Raw genomic sequence first — 19049 nt, 5'->3', positions numbered from 1 at the left:
AGTTTTTTAGAACCTAAGTTTCCTTAATAAAATGTCCCATAATGGAACATCACACGGTGATTTTAAATTTACTTTGGGGAGAAAGTTCATTGTAAGCCCAGGTTCTGGAATAAGTTCTCAGCTCTGCCATTTGCTATATGTGGGCCTTTGTACAGGTCTCTGTTTCTTTAAATGCATCGGGAGCAGGGTAATAATACCTACCTCACAGAGTTGTTGGGAGGATGGAATAATGAACAAAAAATGCCCAGATTATAGTAGCACTCAGAGAATATCCTTACTCCTCTTCTTTATTAGAATTGGCACACCATCTCATTCATTTCTGTATTTTAGTGCCTATCATATGGAAAACCCTCAATGATTGTTTGTTAAATGAATGAGTAGTTTTTAAAAATATTTTTAGAAATCATCAAATTGGAACTATGCCTACATGTCTCAGGGCCACATTTGTGGTGGATTTATTTATTTATTTAACAGATGTTTATTGAGCACCTACTATGTGGCAGCCACTGAGCTAAGCCACAGTGGGTTTAATGATTAGCAAACACACGGTCCTTGCCTTCATGGAACCTTCTATCTAGTGGGATATTAGAATTTCCATAGTTTCCCAGTGGAAATGTCAGTGCTCCATGGGTCTGGGGTTTTATAACAATGTCACTTAGACCAAGTGAGAGGTACTTGTAAGATTAGCAAAGGGCCAGCTCCCATACAATGCATAACTGTATCAGAGGAAAAAAATGCAGTCGATCCACACCATTTAACCATAGGAACAAAACCACCTGGGAAAGTAAAAAATGTGCTGTGATCTGCCTATAGCCCTGACTTAGTGCAGAGTCATTGATTTAGTTTCCCTTTGATGTCCCCCTAGATTTTTAAAGATAGTTTCAAGGGTTCTCTTATGCTTTCTTCCATCAAAATGGTCATGCTGTTGGCCAAAATGGACAAATGCAATGGTCATTTTTGAGGATCAGCAGGGCTTTTTCTAGATGCTACACACAAGATTTTGATCATCAAAAACAATCTTCTTAAAATTGTGACTTAGACATTTGAAATTCCCTTTTCTCTTTCTTTTGTACAGAATGTATGTACTGGGCAGGGGGCTCAAGTGAGAAAGGTGGAGGTACTTCTGGTCTGAAAAGATGTCTTTCCACTGTTGTCTTGGGTTTTCCTAGAGCAGCGGTTCTCAACCTGTGGGTCGAGACCCCTTTGGGGGTCGAAGGACCCTTTCACAGGGGTCACCTAAGACCATCGGAAAACACATATATAATTACATATTGTTTTTGTGATTAATCACGATGCTTTAATTATGTTCAATTTGTAACAATGAAATTGGGGGTCACCACAACATGAGGAACTATATTAAAGGGTCGTGGCATTAGGAAGGTTGAGAACCACTGTCCTAGAGACTTCTTCTTAAATAGAGATTAAGGCCTTCAGTTCTTTCATTTGAAATCCTGTTATCATACAGGAGCCCTGTTGACGTGGAGATAAGGGGAAGCCTCCTGTAGCCCTATGATTGGGTTTCAGTTGTGGTGATGAGCCTGAGTTGAGTATTTCCCTCCCCACGGTCAGTCAGGCTTTGGTAAAACCCAGTTGAGTGGGCTCTGGTAAAATAGTTTCTCTTGAGAACAGACCTCACTAAGGAAAATAGAGAGCTCTGTGCAGAGCTGACATTTCAAAGCGGTTACTTTTCTCCTTTTCCTGCTAGAAGAGCAAGGGAATTTTTCCAGCTATTCATGGTGAGAACCTGGTAGGGCCCCTGGAGGTAAAATTCATGAACATGTGGAGCCCCTTAGGACTGAGCCCTCTAGGAGTTTTAAATTATCAATAAGCCCCCAGTAATCCATCAATTACACTTTAAGGTATTCCTACCCATTCTGGCTTTTGCTCCTGGGCGTCTGCTTCCAGTAGGCTGTGATTCTCTGTAGCTGCCTGTTTGTCTCTCTAGTTTTGGGAGCAGCAGTTTATCTGTGATCTCAATTCTCTGATGGATCTAAGAATTGTTGCTTTTCAGTTTGTTTGGCTTTTTTTTTCTTGTTGCAAGGATAGGAGTGACTACTTCCAAGCTCTCTGCAGGTCAGACCAGAAAGTGGAAGTTACAGTGTGATTTGTGAATATGTCAAGTGAATCACATGGTCATGGGCCATGGACTTTGGCAGGAATATAACAACAAAAACAACAAGTTTTGAGTGCTAACCACACGCCAACATTTCATGAAGTACATTAGCCATCTGACAATACCCCTACGAAGTAGATATTGTATTGTCCTCATTCAATAGGAGATAAAATGAAGACAGAAAGAGGCCATGTAACCTGACCAAGGACATACAGATTTGATGACAGAAGGGGGATCCAAGTGCAGATGGCTTGACTCGAGAGGTCACTTCTCACTGCTGCTCTAAGGCCTCTCCCAGGGTCCAGGTGTACCTGTACCCTTTCATTTTGCAAATACACGTGGGCTAAGCATTGTTCCCTGCAGTGGAGAACAAGACGGGTGAGGTGTCTGTCCTCAGAACGTGTATCTTACAGTGGGAGAGAGGAGCAAATAAATACGTAAGCAGAAGAATATGAAGAATTTCAACACGGCAGTGTGACAGAGTGACAGGGAGGCAGCTTCTTTGGAGAGGATGGTCCGAGAAGACCTCGCTGAGAGGTGACAGTAGAGCTGAGACCTGAGGGAGGGAACGGGTAGGGGGAGAGCATTCCAGACCGAAGGAGGAACCAAAGCAAAGTGGGAACAAGTATAGTGCGTCCAACGAAGAGAAGAATGGCCATTATGGCTGGTTCACGTGAGTGCAGGAGAGGGTCTTAGAAGAGGTCAGAGAGGGGGACAGGGGCCACCCCAGTGCAGGGCTCTGTTGGGCATAGCAAGGAGGTTGGATATTGTTGTAAAAGCCATGGAAAAGCACTGCAAGGTTTTAGGGGTGTGACATGGCCTAATGTATTTCCATGGCACAAGGAGGACTCAGACCATGTGGGTCATGTGGGTCATGTGGGTCATGAGAGCCCACAGACGTTTGCGCCAGATCAGGATCATAGACAGCCCCACGCTGGGTCTCTGTGGGTGTGCACATCGAGGAGGGAAACTTGGTGATGATGAGGCGAGGCTCTGGAGGACGGCTGGTGTTCGCAGCAGTGGGAGCAGTTGGTTAGGAGGATAAAAACCTGGGCAGAACACTACTGCCGGCTCGAGAACCCTGAACCTTATGTGGCTCTCTGTGCAGGTTCTAATGCTCACTGCAGACATCCTGTTTCAGCACTTGCCGCCTTTTCTAACCACAAGCCTAGCTTCGGATGCACAGCCTTTCTTGGGCACGTCAGAAACAGGCTTGCCTTTCTCTTTTCAGGCTGGGTGGATGCTGTCGGTTTCCTCCTCCCGTGTAAACAGGCAGCAGCAGAAGTGGCCCTGACCTCGAGGCCCCGAGAAGCCTTCCCGGGTGGTTCTGGAAGGTCGCTTGCATGCCTGCCTCAGTGCCTCCTTCCACAGCATTTTGCCTCCTGGCACATTTGGAAGTCAAGTGGAAAAACAAATAGCTTGGCCGTCTTTGAGCAACTCCTGTGCTCATGATGATGGTGATTTATGGAGTCAGTAAAGCATTATTGTTGTACACACGCTGCTTTGTAACTCTGGTATTGGCGGAGACTCTGACAGATGATGGGGTGGAGGTGGGAGGTGTGTGTCTGAGAGAGAGAGACAGAGAGAGGGGGGAGAGAGAGAGAAAAAAAAAGAGAAAGAGAGAGAGAGAGAAAGAAGAAACTTTCCCAAGGCTGCTGCAGGAGGCACACAGTATTTTGGCATTTCCATCTGTGCTTACCTGGCAGCATTAACTGTACTTTCTACCAATAAAAAAATGTACCGTTAAAATGCCCCACCCCCAAATGTCTCACTTCCTTTTTTGTTGAATCTAGATCAGTGAAAGCAGGTGAGATGAATGAAATCACCTCAAAGGAATGATGAGGTGATAGCCCAGGTAGCCTGAGAAAAGAGAGAGGTTCCATAGAGGACACAGGATGAGCAGGGTTAGTCTGCCTCTCATGTTACCCTCCACAAATACAGCAGAAACTATGCAGATGTTACACTCTGTACACAGATAAATCCCTTAGCATTTCAAGGTGATTAAATTTTAGTAAACAAATATATATAGTAGTATATATGGGCCACAGAGTTTTTATTTAAAGAAATACTTAGTAAAGTAGAGGGTATTTTATTTATTTTTATAGATTTTAGAGAGGGGAAGGGAGGGAGGGAAGGAGGGAGAGAGGGGGGAGGGAGAGAGGAGAGAGAGAGAGAGAGAGAGAGAGAGAGAGAGAGAGAGAGAGAGAAACATTGATGTGAGAGATATACATTGATTGGTTGCCTCTTGCATGTGTCCTGACCAGGGATCAAACCCAAAACCTGGGTATGTGCCTGACCGGGAATCGGCCAGGGCTGGAGAGTATTTTTGTAAACAAATAGCTACAAGATTTTATATGTTGATCCGGCTCTACATCTATATTGAAAGAAAGGTACGCTTGTTTAAGATGAATTCCACGTGCAGTCCTGTTCATTTGAAAGCTATTCTGAAACCTATTTCCAAGGTAACAGTTTCATAAAGAAGATCTTTAGATTGGTTGCCTCTTGCATGTGTCCCGACCAGGGATCAAACCCCAAACCTGGGTATGTGCCTGACCGGGAATCGGCCAGGGCTGGAGAGTATTTTTGTAAACAAATAGCTACAAGATTTTATATGTTGATCCGGCTCTACATCTATATTGAAAGAAAGGTACGCTTGTTTAAGATGAATTCCACATGCGGTCCTGTTAATTTGAAAGCTATTCTGAAACGTATTTCCAAGGTAACAGTTTCATAAAGAAGATCTTTGGAAGTGCTCAGGTAGGACACCTCTCCCCCCTGCCCATCTCTTTCTTTTCTAGAACCACAGGAGGTTGGAGCTGGGGGACCTTAGAAGTCAAGTCTTATCCCTTTTCTAACACCTGAAGAACCTAAGGCCCAAATGCCTGTGCTTATTTTTTTTATTTTCTCACATTGTCTCCACAAATGTTTATGGGTGTTGAAGGAGCCTGTGTTGCAATGCAATTCCCTGTCAAGCTGTTTCTCCCTGTACCTGCCACCAATCACTTGGGCTGAGATAGCAGTTGTCACTGCTTATTCTTTTCCATTGCTCTCCTGCCAGACACTCTTATGTTGTTGCTTTCTAGGTTTTCCAGCCCACTGATTATTTTGCATTTTGGATGATTTCTCTCCCAGTTGCCATTATTTGTATTTTTCCTAAATCAAATCTCATTGTGATAATTTCTATTAATATTTCTAACCTCTGTATTATTTCTCTGTTTTCAAAGATGTCTGCAGTACCTCTTAATTTGGTACCAATCAACAGTGTTATTAACAAAATGTGTACACCCTGTTCCCAGTCATTAATGAAGATGCTTAATAAAACTATTAGATCTAACAGATACATTGGGGCCTCCATTAGCTACCTCCCTCCCCTCATTAGATATTGAGCTGTTTGTGTGTTTTTTTAAATCTGTGGTTCTTGTTTATCAGAGTTCAGGCTTTTCCATCGTCCTGTCTAGTTCCTTGTAGTACCAACCAGAGGTCTTGTCACAGGAATGTTTCAGGAATGCTATGTTACATGCCTTTATTAAGCTCCAAAGATACAATGGCTACAGGAGTCATTGAATAAACCATTTTAATTAAAGGTAAAATTTGCAAAAATGTCAAAAAGGGGGAAATTTATACCCTTGCTTTTAAAAACTTTTTAAAAAAGCCAGACATACCTGATTATTTTCACATCCTATTGATTCTACTATAGCTTTCTGTGTACGTCTGCTGGTTCATTCTCTTTGAATGTAAAGGTGCATAAGCCACTTGTGAGGAATGGCCCTAGTGCCTGGCCGGTGTGGTTCAGTGATTGGGTTTTGACCTATGAGCCAAAAGGTCGCACTGTTCAATTCCAATAGGGGCATATGCCTGGGTTTTGGGCTTGGTCCCCAGTAGGGGGCATGCAGGAGGCAGCCAGTTGATGTTTCTATCACTCTCTCCCTCTCCCTCCCTCTCTGAAATTAATAATATTTATTTTTTAAAAAATGGTCCTAGTCATGAGGAGCCATTACAATCCAATAGAACTCGTTAGACTGGGCATTATAAGGAGGGACCTTCGTAAGACAGTGTGGACTTAAATTGCTCAAAACTTTCATACCGGCTCTTGTGCTGCAGAGATATGAACATGGGTATTAAGGTAAAGCCTACAGGAAGAGATGTTAGCTCTTGAAAGGTGAAAAGGATTTATTTGCATAGGCAGGGAAAAAGGAGGGGAGGGTAAGGGAAACACTTGAACACAGGTGGGGAGAGAGGAATGATCATGACATACTGTTTGGGTCCCTGCGCCAGAGTGAAATGGTCTGATTGAAGAAGGGTACTGGTGGGGTGCAGTGTGCAAATCCAGGTACCTGCACTTCTCTCACTAGATGTCTCTCACACATCTCCAACTCAGTGTGTCCAAAGCCAAAGTGACTCTCCCCTGTCCCCCAAAACTACTTCTCTCCTTCCTTTCCCCACCAGAAATCTGGGTGTCATCCATGGTTTCCCCATTTCCCTAATCATCCCTCATCCAACCTTTTAGCCTGTCTCGTCTACTGCTAAATTATATATATTTTTTCTTCTTGAACCTGTATTTTCTTTTTTTTAAATTTTATCTTTCTTGTTGAAAATATTACTGATGTCCTCTTTTGCCCCCATTGACCCCCTCCACCCTGCACCTGCCCACCCCCCACAGGCCTACCGTACTGTTGTCTGTGTCCAAAAATTATGTATGTATGCATGTAAGTTCTTTGGTTAATCTCTTCCCACTGCCCCCTTCCCTCTGAGATTTGTCAGTCTGTAAATTGTACCTTGAACCTGCACGCTTCTCATCCATCCTCAAATTCAAGCCATGATCCTTTCTTGCCTAGACTACTGCAAAAGCCTCATCAACTGGTCTTCCTCTTACAACACTGGCCCCTGTCCATGAAGACAGACAAAGCTTATTGAAAATCAAGCCACTAACAAGAAAAGAAAATCTTTCAGCGGCTTAGCGTTGCATTTGGAATGAAATCAGGCCTTGGTACTATGGCCTAGAGGGCCCTGCATGATCAGGCTTTTGCTTACCAGTGTAGTTTCCACCCAAGTGGGTGTCCTTCCATTCAGTTGTGAGTGTCAGATCCCACAAGTTAAAGCCTCAGTCCTTGTTGTCCTTACATGACGGCCCTTGCTTCAGATGCCAGCCAATGTGCCAGCCAATGGGGGGGCTCCATGCCACCTGTACCTCTTACTGACTGGCTATAAATTCAAGGCCCACAATTCCTTCAGGTTTGATAATTTGCTAGAACAACTCACAGAACTCAAGAAAGTCATACTTATTATTACAGTTTTATTAGAAAGAATACAAATCAGGACCAACACATAGGGTAGGGTGTGAGAGGGTCCCTCATGCAGTTTCCTTGCTCTCTCCCTGTGGAGTCAGGTTTGGTCATCTTCCCTGAATATCAGTGTGTTCATCAGCCAGGAAGCTCCTCCAAGACTCAGTGTGAGAGTTTCTACTGCACAGGTGTGATTGATTAAATCACTGGTCATGTGATTGAACTCAGTCTCCATTCCCCTTCCCCTCCCAAAGTGCCAACCCTCTAATCACATGGTTGGGTTTTCTATCTAGGAGCCTCATTAACATAATAAAGACAGTCCTATCACTCAGGAAATTTCAGTGTTTTCTGAAGATCTGTGCCAGGAACCAACAGGGACAAAGACCAGATGTGTTCTTTATTATACAACTAGAGGCCTGGTGCATGAAATTTGTGCACTGGGGGGAGGGGGGTCCCTTCAGCCCGGCCTGTGCTCTCTCATAGTCCGGGACCCCTCAGGGGATGTCCACCTGCTGGCTTAGGTGGACATCCCTCTCGCAGTCCAGGACCCCTTGCTCCTTACCGCCCGCCTGCTCACTGTTCCTTAGCGCTGCTGTGGAGGCAGGAGGGGCTACCGCCACTGCCACTGCGCTTACCAGCTGTGAGCCCGGCTTCTGGCTGAGCAGCACTCCCCCTGTGGGAGTGCACTGACCACCATGGGGCAGCTCCTGCATTGAGTGTCTGCCCTCTGGTGGTCAGTGGGCATCATAGTGACCGGTAGTTCCGCCGTTCGGTCAATTTGCATATTATGCTTTTATTATATCGCAGACTTCATCTTGCACCACTCTTACTTTAGAACATGCTGGACTTCTCTTAGCTCCCAGACTGTGTCAAGTCTATTGCTCTACCTGAGACAATCCCCTTCTTCCTCCCTCACTCCTACCTGACTCTTCTTAACCTAAAGATTCCTGATTGGAAAGTCCTTGCCTTGCTCGGTGTCTCCTTTGCTATTCCACATACTCTTTGGCTTTATAGTATTAATCCCAGTCTGAGATGATGTTGACTTTGTTTACTTGATGTTTGTCTCCATGAAATATACATTCATTGAAGATGTAATCTTGATTGTCCTGTTCCTTCTTCATCTCCTAGCACATCTGAACAGTCAGTAAATATTTGTCAAGTTAAAGAATAAAGTGGGAAAGATAAGAATGATTAGCCCTGTTGAAGCTCTTTGCTAAGGAGTGTTTAGACTTGATGAGAAAAGTAATAACAAAGAGGTTTTCAGATTAATAAACAAGAGAATGATAGGTGTTTGGGGAGTATGTGCATGAGCAGTATGGTCTCAGTATATCAAATGTATTGCGGAGGGGGAAAGGACTAGAGGCAGGAGACTTTGCAGGGCTATTACAGGAGTGCATGTCAACTAATAAAAGCCTGAACAAGGGTAGTGGAAGTGGAGTAGAAAGTGAAAATTGGAGATTTTAAAAAATGCCTTTGACATTTTTCTTTTTAGTTTTTACTCTTTATTTGTAAATAGCTTCAAACTTACAAAACATTACAAAAATACCATGAAGAACTCCTGTATACCTTCACTCAGATTTACTAATTGTTAACATATTGCTTCATTTGCTTTATTGTTCTCTTTCTCTCTCTATATGTGTGTATATACATTCTTGCATGTTTTTTTCTGAATAATTTGAGTGTAAGTTATAAATATCATGTCTCTTCATCCCTAAATACTTCAGTGTGTATTTCCTAATAGGAAAGACATTTCACATGAACACAATATACATACCAAATCAGAAAATTTAATGTTGATATCATACTATATCCAGGATCCTCGTCCAGGAAACAATTCAGAATCCTACATTATAATTCGCAATGTCTCTTTAGTCTCCTTTCATCTGGAAGCGTTTACCAATCTTTCTTTGATTTTATGATGTTGATATTTTTATAATGTAAAGACCAGTTATTTTGTAGAATGCTCCTCATTTTTTATTTGCTCACATTTCCTCGTAACTACACAGACTGTGCAGTTTGGGCAGAAATGTTACCTCAATGATCTTGTGTCCTGAGCATCAAACAAGAGTCCCATGATATCACTTTGTCATATTTTTGGTGGTATGAACTTCGATCACTTGTTTAAAGTGGTGTCTACCCAGTTTCTCAATGTAAGATTACTATTTTCCCTTTTGTAATTAGTGAATGACTTGTGCTGAGATACTGTGAGCCTATGTAAATATTTTTTCTTCATCAACCTTTCACCCAGTATCTTAGCATACATTGGTGATTCTTGCTTGAATCAGTTATTGCCATGACACCTGCAGAATGATGATTTTCTAATTCCATAATTCTCTCTAGATTTGTTGGTTGGCATTTCACATATGTATGTATACATGTATACATTTACTATGGGCTCATAGATTCTCATTTGTTAAATAGATTTTAGTCTGTAATTATTATTCATCTTAATGCCTCAAATTAATAGTCACATGACTCCAGTTTGTTCAGTGGAAGGCAATACAAATGGACTCCTATGTTCGTTTTGACACATTGCTATCATTTTTAGAGCAATTTCTTATTTTCTGGTACAACAAAATATATCAAACTCCTCTGGTGTTTTTCCTGCCCTAGTCCTGGCACCAGCCTGGCACCAGAGTTCTGACTCCTTTTACTGGGGAATGGTATTTTAAAACCAAGATCTGGGAGCAAGGTGTATCCATTGCTATTGGGCTGTCATTGTTTTCTAGGTTCTTTCTTCCCTGAAAATTTGACTCACTGAGTGAAGGAGGTGTAGCTCAGGAGACTAGAACAATGGTCAATATCACTGACCAAAAAAACCTTTAAAACCCAAATTAGTAAGGCTCACAGAATACCAACTTTTCTACCAAGCAGACTCCCAAGCCATTTTTAAAATGTGTTTTTTTAAAGTATAAAAGTCTTATTCAAATACATTCTCATTGTAAAATATTTAATAAAAAAATATGATAAAAAAAGAAAATATGAAACACCCCTTTCGTTCTTTGCCATTTTTAAGTGTTATCAACAAACACCTTTTAAACCACTAAAGTTGGCTTTTGAACACTTAGCCAGCTTCTAAAACCTCCCAGGCCGAGGGGCATGTGAAGGCCAGGCTGCAGGTGGGGACTTGTTCTCCCGCAGTTACAACTTGCCAGGTGGTGTAGACTGCTGCCAGACCCTTTGTGGGGACTTTCTGGGTTCTTCTTACAGATGGTCAGTGTTATCTGGGGGGAAATCAGTGCTGACCCAGTATTGACAATGGGGAAAGCACCAAATGTTCTTCACTGTTTCAATAGTACAATGTTGGCATCTGAACTGGAGGAGGTTGTATTCAGACCCCAGAGACTGAGATAAAGTCACTTTCAAATGAGCCTTATGGTCTCCAGAGAGGAGAGGCAGCGATGTCCTTCCCTCTTTGACCCCCTTGATGGAATGACTCTTATCCCAGATGTCTTCCACTCACAAGACACACATGTTCTACTCTAAAACCTGCCTGTTCAAGCTGACTAGTCTGTCGTTGGTGCTCCTAGTGTCTTTTTCACTATTGATTGGAGACAAAGATGTATTATGAGTACAAATTATATTCTTTAAAAAATTGTTTAATTGAATTTATTGGGGTTATATTGGCTAATCAGATTATACAGGTTTCAGGTATACAATTCTATAATCCATCATCTGTATATTGTATTGTGTTCACCACCCAAAGTCAAGTCTCCACTGAATGGAGCAAGCTAAATACTGTTTACATTTAGCCTTTATCTTGCTAACTAGTGGAAATTATGTGGGCTTTATTTATTTTTTAAAATATATTTTTATTGATTTCAAAGAGGAAGGAAGAGGGAAAGAGAGATAGAAACATCAATGATGAGAGAGAATCATTGACCGCCTACCTCCTGCACTTGCCCCACCAGGGATCGAGCCCACAACCTGGGCATGTGCCCTTGACCAGAATCGACCCCGGGACCCTTCAGTCCGCAAGCTGACGCTCTATCCATTGAGCAAAACTGGCTAGGGCTATGTGAGCTTTAAAAGACAGTTTCCTCTATGGTCATTTAGAGGACTAGACACGAATTTCTTCTGAACATAGAAGGAGGTTGGGGAGAAGTACTGACTGAGAGGGTAGCTTCATAATCTGCTTCAGTGGAGCTTTTGAGATTGATTACCTTTGCTCAAGCCCCAGATAATATGCAAAGGCTGTGCTTATGGAGAAAAACCACCACATGATCAATTTCAATTTCTACAGCCTCAGCAGGTTCCCTGTTTCGGGATATTATCTAGGATGGAGAGTGAAGTAATAAAGATACAAAACACAGGGCGGGTTTAAGCAAGGGCACTTTGCTTAAAGTCACACAGGAGAGGTGTGATTAGTTGGTTAGTGTTAATGTTGATGTACAGATATATTACTGGATTACTAAATGAATCTTACTTTTTCATAGAGTTTTTCCTAATGTGGGGCTCATGGCAGAAGCTGGGTTGCTTTGATTCAGGAGTATGGAAACTTAAAAATAATTGTTTCCCCATTTTACAAAAGAAAAACTTGTTTTTATAAAAATTTAGAGAATATAGACAAACTAAAATACAAAATTAGAAATCACCCACCATCCCACTTTCTAGAACCATTATAAACAAGGTTGACTTACATACTTCCTTTATTTCTCCTATACCCATATACACATTTTTATTAAAAATGGGTTCATTCCATACCTACTACTTTGAAAACTACTTTTCACTTAAATTCTTTCCCTCTCTGTGTCAATAGTACAATATCTTTTTTTGTAAATTCGTTTTTAATACAAAACCAACAGATGCTCTTGTTAAAAATTTCAGAGTATAAGATAAAATGTAAAAGTATTTCTCCTCATCTCCTATATTCCAGTTTCACTCCCTGAGGTAATCCTAAGATCTTTTTCTTAATATTTCTTTCCAGAAGTTTTCTGTGTACACACACAAATAGCATTGAGTTAAATAATGTATCTCAAGGTACTCAATCATAATCTCTTATGTGGAAATTCAGGGCTTTTCCATGTTTTCACGGCAGTGAGCATCTTTGTGTTTAAATCTTTGCACACACCCTGATTATTTCCTTAAGATAAAGAAAACAAATTGTTAGATTTTACATATGTACAATTTTAACACTTTTGATATGCGCAGCCCATTTGCCATTTACCTGGTTTGTGCCAATTTCACACTCTCATCAATAAGCAACATTGAATTTTTAAAACTTTTAAATTTTTTATTTATTTTATTAGAGGCCCGGTGCATGAATTTGTGCACCAGTAGGGTCCCTTGGCCTGGCCTGCGGGATCGGGCTGAAATCAGCTCTTTGACATTCCCCGAGGGGTCCCGGATTGAGAGAGGGCGCAGGTCAGGCCGAGGGATCCTACCAGTGCATGGTTGGGGCCAGGGAGAAACACGGGAGGTTGGCCAGCTGGGGAGGGACTGTGGGAGGGCTCCAGGGCATGTCCGACCGGTCTCATTCAGTCCCGATTGGCTGGACCCTAGCAGCAAGCTAACCTACTGGTCGGAGCATCTGCCCCCTGGTGGTCAGTGCACATCATAGCGGGTGGTTGAGTGGCTTTAGCATATCATTAGCATATTATGCTTTGATTGGTTGAATGGCTGACTAGTCGACTGGACACTTAGCATATTAGGCTTTTATTATATAGGATTTTTAAAAAAACATTAAAAAGTATAGCACACACATAGAAAAGCATACAAGTCATGAGTTAGAACTGCACTGTCCAATATAGTAGCCACTAGCCACATGTGGCTGGCTACTGAGAACTTTGAACTGTGGCTAGTCTGAATTGAGGTGTGCTAGAAGTATAAAAGACACACCCACCAATGGACATAAGACACTGGGGGGTGGGGGAGGCCAGGGGATTGTCAAGGGCGGGGGGAAAAAAAAGGAGACATATGTAATACTCTTGGTAATACTTTAAGCAATAAAACAATTAAAAAAATAAATAAATTAAACTAAAACTAAATAAATAAATAAAAATAAAAAAGACACACCCAATTTTGAAGAATTGGTACAGAAAAAAAGTAAAATATCTCATTAATAACTTAAGCTAATCATATATTGGAGTGACATTTAAAATATATTATGTTAAGTAAAATATGTTATTAAAGTTAATTTTATGTGTTTCTTTTCATTTTTTAATGTTGCTACTAGAAAAAATTTAATTACATATATGGCTTGTATTATATTTCTCTTGGACAGCACAAAGTAGGACATGGTGTGACTCCTCATGTAATAAAACCTACCACCTGAGCTGTGCAATCCTAATCTGCTCTCTTCTTCTTTCTCTTCCGCTCCCCCCACCCCTGCCTGTGCCTCAGTTATACTCAGGGCTCTTAGATCTAGGGTAGCTTCATTCTCCACTCCAGTTCTTCGTCAGGAATGATCAATAAACATGTGGTGAAATGTCTACTTTTGAAGGTAATGGGGTTATGTATTAAGACTGTGATCTCCCAGAACCCACCGTTAAGTATAAACTCTAAGTTGCAAATTGATTTGTTAGAGTATGTAAGTCTTTAGGTTTCAGAAGTTGCTGCTGAGCTCAATGTCATGGCCGTTATCAAAATGTGCACACAGGGCATGAACAGACGGAATCCACATACTTGAGTGTCAGCTCATTGATGCAAGTTCACCATCTCTCTGTGCCTCATTTCTTTTTTCCTTTTCTGTGAAACAGGGATGATGGGGGTAGCGTACATAGTTCCAGACAAGAGTAATTAGCACTATGTAAACACTGGGAGGAAGAGAGATGGCCAGGATATTGCCATGGTGATGGCCGGCTGTTTCCTCTCACTCCCACCTCCTGAGGTTTGCTTAGCCCTCTCTCCCTCCTCATCAGCCCTCAGCTTTCCCTTCTGCACATGTTGACTGTACCACACACACTCTAGGTATACACAGCTTTTCATCAAACACAAATGCTCCTCACAGCTTGGCTCCCACTCCAAATCAGTCCAGGATAGAAGCACAGTGCAAATGAGTTGGAAGAAAAGGCCCCTGAGTGAGCATATGAATTTTGTTCCCTTTCTGCCCTATTGTTGGCTGACATCTTGTTCTTTGAGTCACTTTTTCACTGGAGTCAGCTTTAGCGTTAAAAACAAAACAATAACAAAGGATTAAAAACCCACACATCCTAAGAGTATTTTTGGCTCGATTGTGTGCTTGATTATTTGGGATGTGGCCAAACCTGTGCTTCATTCCAATGTTACAGTCGAAGTGGCTTCTGTCGGGAAGGTATCCAGGTAGGAGGAATTAAAATAAATAAATATCTCTGTTCCAATTTGTCCTCATCATCATTCTTTTGTCGTTATATTATGTTTAATTTTGTGAGAATAATGTTTCTAGCACTTTGGAACTCATCACTTAAAGTTTTTAAAAAACTGCACTGTGATAGATTAAAGAATCGACATAACCTTTTAACAAGAAAAAAAAGGGAGATTTTTGTAAAAGATACACCCCCTCATTGCCATTGAATTTGGAGAATAAGGGATACATCTCATTGAAAGGAACGTGAACGAAGGACTGCTTTGTTTGCGTTTAGTAGATGAACTTGAGTAAATGTCTTTTAAGCCTTAATTTTGCCATCTGTGAACTGGGGAGAAGGTTCCTCTTTATTCCTATGTCCAGATGGGCACTGCAATAAAAGCAATAAACTAATGCAAAAGGAATAAGTTATTCTGGGCTGCAGTGGTCTTGACTGACATTTGGAATTTCTTCCCAACTACATATTCTGAGATTATAAATAATAAATACATTCACTCTTTCCAATACACTCAGTTTAAATATATGTAAAATCTAAAGACCTCTTTTTCTATCACAATAATCCAGGCTGTACTTTTTGCTTTCTACAAACTGTTAAGCACCCATTTTCTCTCTTTATATTTAAGCTGAGCATATACTTCTTAAGGTCTTTCTACCTCTTCTTTGGGTAAAGTTTGCTATACCCAAGGATTAAGCAAACTTTAAAAGTTTTCAATGGTATTATAGGATGCACAATGTTGAGTAGCCTTTTAGTAGCACTAGGTGAGCCAGAGAAATAAAAAACTCAATGAACCCCATTTTAATTAAAATAATTGTTAGAACTTTTAGAATAAGATAGTTCCCTTTCTTCTCATCAGCAGAATGAAGCCAATATCTGTGAAATAGCAGATTCTTAATGAAGACATGACCAAGTTCTGAATAGTATGGTATCAAACATTATTGCCTTATTTTTATATTTTTCAAAAAAGAGCTTATATACGTACTATATAAAGTTTTTTATTTTCAGGTTAATTTTCCTATTAAATGCATTACTTTCAACCTAATTTGCCTTCTCAAAGTTTTAAAAACATTATCAGATAAAAACAAAACTGAGCACACATTAGAGGTCTATAGACTTCACTGGCCCATGGCTAGATAAGGTGTCGTTAGTAATACTACCCTAAATGCCTTTGGTTTTGCCCCTGATAGCTCACACAGGACCTCCAGCCCCCTGGCACTATCCCATTCTCCCAACACAACAGGGTGTGTCCCCATGTGTGCCCAAGCCTCCCCCTGGGACTTTGGCAGAATCTGCTGGACTCTGATGTTTCTCCTTCCGTGGGCAGCAGAGTCTCCCTTGGTATCCAGCCTGCCCCTTGGGCACTGCTGCTTCTTCACTTGGTGGGTATGGCCAGATACACCAGATTCCTCAAGGAGGCAAAGTCACCTCCCCTGCCTTTCTGTGACACACTGTTAGAGCAGTCCGTTAACAATGTTATTTGTGCCTTGGTACTTTTCAGTGATTTGGTGAAGCAGCTCTTTGAGTTTTTACTTGCTGGCTTCCTGCTCTCTATTAAGTTGGACATCAAGACCATTAAAGACTGGGTGCGAGGGCAGAGAGATCCGGGCCAAGAACCAACCCCTTTTCATACTCAACCTCCAACGACCAAGACTTCATCCTGAGACTGGATCTCTCTTTTCTTCATGAATGATCTCTCAGGAGACTTCAACAGCCTGCTCCAGAACTTTCTTTCAGGTTTCCCCACTAGTTCACCCAATAAGTCTGAACCTCCTGCAGTGGGCACACCCCAAACACAAGCTAAGATCCCTCTTAAGTGAGGATTTACTCTTGTTTTTATGGAAACCACCCCAGAAAAACCCCAGGGATTGAACTTGAAGCTGAGGATAGGAACAAAGTGGAAGTCAGTGGTGAGGATGGTGAGGAGTGGGACAGGGGGAGGTTGAGATGCTTTCGAGAAAGTGCCAGGGTGCATTGTCCCTTTACTTAGGGTCTGCATTCTCTCTGCAGAACGACATCTTCGAGTGGTCCAGGGACCATCGAGTCCACCACAAGTACTCGGAGACTGACGCTGACCCCCACAACGCCCGCCGGGGCTTCTTCTTTTCCCACATCGGGTGGCTGTTTGTTCGGAAGCATCGAGATGTCATCGAGAAGGGGAGAAACCTTGATGTCACTGACCTGCTGGCTGATCCTGTGGTCCGGTTCCAGAGAAAGTAAGTGAATGGACACCACAGGGCTGTCCCTGGGGGACAGGACCAAGAGACAGGGCACAATGGACGCAATTATATCCTCCAGTAGTTGCCCTCATGGCACTTTCTCTGATGATTCCATTCAGTCTTCTTGTTAGGATTTCTCTGTTTAGTTGTTTCCTTTTGCTCGTTAAGGTTTCCCTGCTCACACATTTGTTTTTAATTTAAAGTTTGAAATGGATTTCCCTTAAGGCAGTGGTTCTCAACCTTGGCTGCACATTAGAATCACCTGGGAATCTTTTTAAAATCCTGATTTCTGGGCCTCATCCTCCAGAAATTCTGTTTCTTATGCCTTAAGCCCAGTGTCACTTCCTTCAGACCAATCTGCTTGGCTCACTTCATGGACCTTTTCTGCAGTTCCCCACTCCCCCATTCATGTTTCCCTGAGGTGGCAGGGAGGGCGCGGAAGACACTGTGCTTTAGTGATACACGCCTGACTCCAACAGGATTGGACTCTTCCCAGGTATCCTTCTCTGTTCTCCTAGAATGCTCTCGTAATGAAATCTCCCCTCCCCTCACTTCTAGAAATGTTACACCACTGGGTTTCTGTGCATAGAAAATGTGACTGTGTAATAGAGAGCCTCCAAGTGCTGTGTGCGCTAATGGTGTCGGCGGGGCATAATCAGTCATCTGCAGGGTGAATTTACTTTCAACAAGAGCATGGAGAAAGGTTGCCTATAATTGTGCTGGCAAGGAGAAAGCAACCATTATCCACTTTTAAAGTGGGAAGCTGGCATGGACTGTATCCATGTTGATCTGGGGCTGCAAAGTTGGCCATGAGAGCATTTATAAACGGGCTTGTTGCCCCAAAACATTGGATTTATGTCTTATATTCAAAGCTGAGCATATTGTCCCAAAGAAGGACAGTTTATGGCTCACCCTCTGGTTAGCACCCTGAGATAATACAGTGAACAAGTGGCTACTAGAGACCGTTCCACTGACAAGCAAGAGTTATTTGAAGACTTGTCTGAATAGAATCTCCTCAAGGTGGAAATAGCTGCTGTGCCTTTGTCGACACGAGAGATCATTGCATGAAATGAAGTGTGGCTTGGAATTATGCTCAGTTCCCCCTCAGCCGCTGCTGTCGCGTTGGAGGGGGCAGTAGAGCACAGTGAGAAAATGTCAGACCATGGAGACAGACTGCCAGGGTCAGCTCTGCAGCTCCTCCTCATACTAGCAAAAGAACTGACCAATCTAAGGCTCAGTTTTAGCTAGAAAATGGCAGTAACACCAGTACCCATCTCCTACGATGTTTATGAGGACAAGTGAGAAAATAAAATGCATGGGAGATGCCTGGCATGTAGGAAGAGCTTAGATCAGTGACTATTACACAGGCGGTTAGTTGCTGCTCCAGAGGATTCCATATGCTTCCATCCCCTCTTTTGGTTGTGCCACAGGGTCTTCTCTCTGCTCCTCTATTCAGCTCATTCAGGCGGACAGACCCAGTATCAATAGCCAAAACTTTCCTAGCAGAAAAGAACAAGATGTTTTCAATTAACAATGAAATGATTTTTCACCATGAGAAAATCTGAAAAATTCAGAAACATAGAAAGAAAATCATCCATAGTTCTAACACATAAACATAGTCATTCTTAATATTCTGTAGGATATCTTTCTATATTGTATGCACATATATTTAGTATGTTTCACATGATGGCAGTCACACGGCATAGGTAATGTATGTCTCCCCTTTAACTTCAGGTTATATTGTGGGCACATTCTCAGAAGCTGCATGTGTTCACCAGTTTATTGAGTATCATAGTTTACTAACCACCACTCTTTGACTGGATATGTATATCCTTTTTAATTTTGTGATATAAACGATGTTGCTATACAATTAGTAATGCTTTGGGAAATCAGACCTTAGATTAATTTGAAGAACTCAGAAGAGAAGGTAAAGGATCTTCTATTAATAAAATAGATCTCTTTTATTAATGAGAACTGAGCTAAGTATAATAGTCTGTGTTTCTCTGAGCATAAAAATGGAAGATTTGTTTTCATTTTTTCCCTGAAAAAAATGTGGTACTGTAATCTTACTCATTAGGTGTGTACTCAGGGTACATATGTCCAAATGCAGGCAGCAGAACAAAGACTATTTCAGCATGTTCCATGAATAGTTATCTCA

The 19049-nt window shown here is 41.8% G+C and overlaps 1 protein-coding gene across 1 annotated transcript in view; it reads left to right on the top strand.

The window, feature by feature from the left end:
• Positions 1–19049, top strand: part of SCD5 (stearoyl-CoA desaturase 5) — an 83873-nt gene that overhangs the window by 28684 nt on the left and 36140 nt on the right. Inside the window, exon 3 of the mRNA XM_014451988.2 lies at positions 16683–16888. Within this exon, the coding sequence (XP_014307474.2) occupies positions 16683–16888 (206 nt within the window). The remainder of the gene's footprint in view (positions 1–16682; positions 16889–19049) is intronic.

The sequence above is a fragment of the Myotis lucifugus genome, unplaced genomic scaffold, assembly GCF_000147115.1.
Source record: "Myotis lucifugus unplaced genomic scaffold, Myoluc2.0 scaffold_12, whole genome shotgun sequence".
NCBI lineage: Eukaryota > Metazoa > Chordata > Mammalia > Chiroptera > Vespertilionidae > Myotis > Myotis lucifugus.
This window is presented reverse-complemented; position numbering and strand designations above follow the sequence as displayed.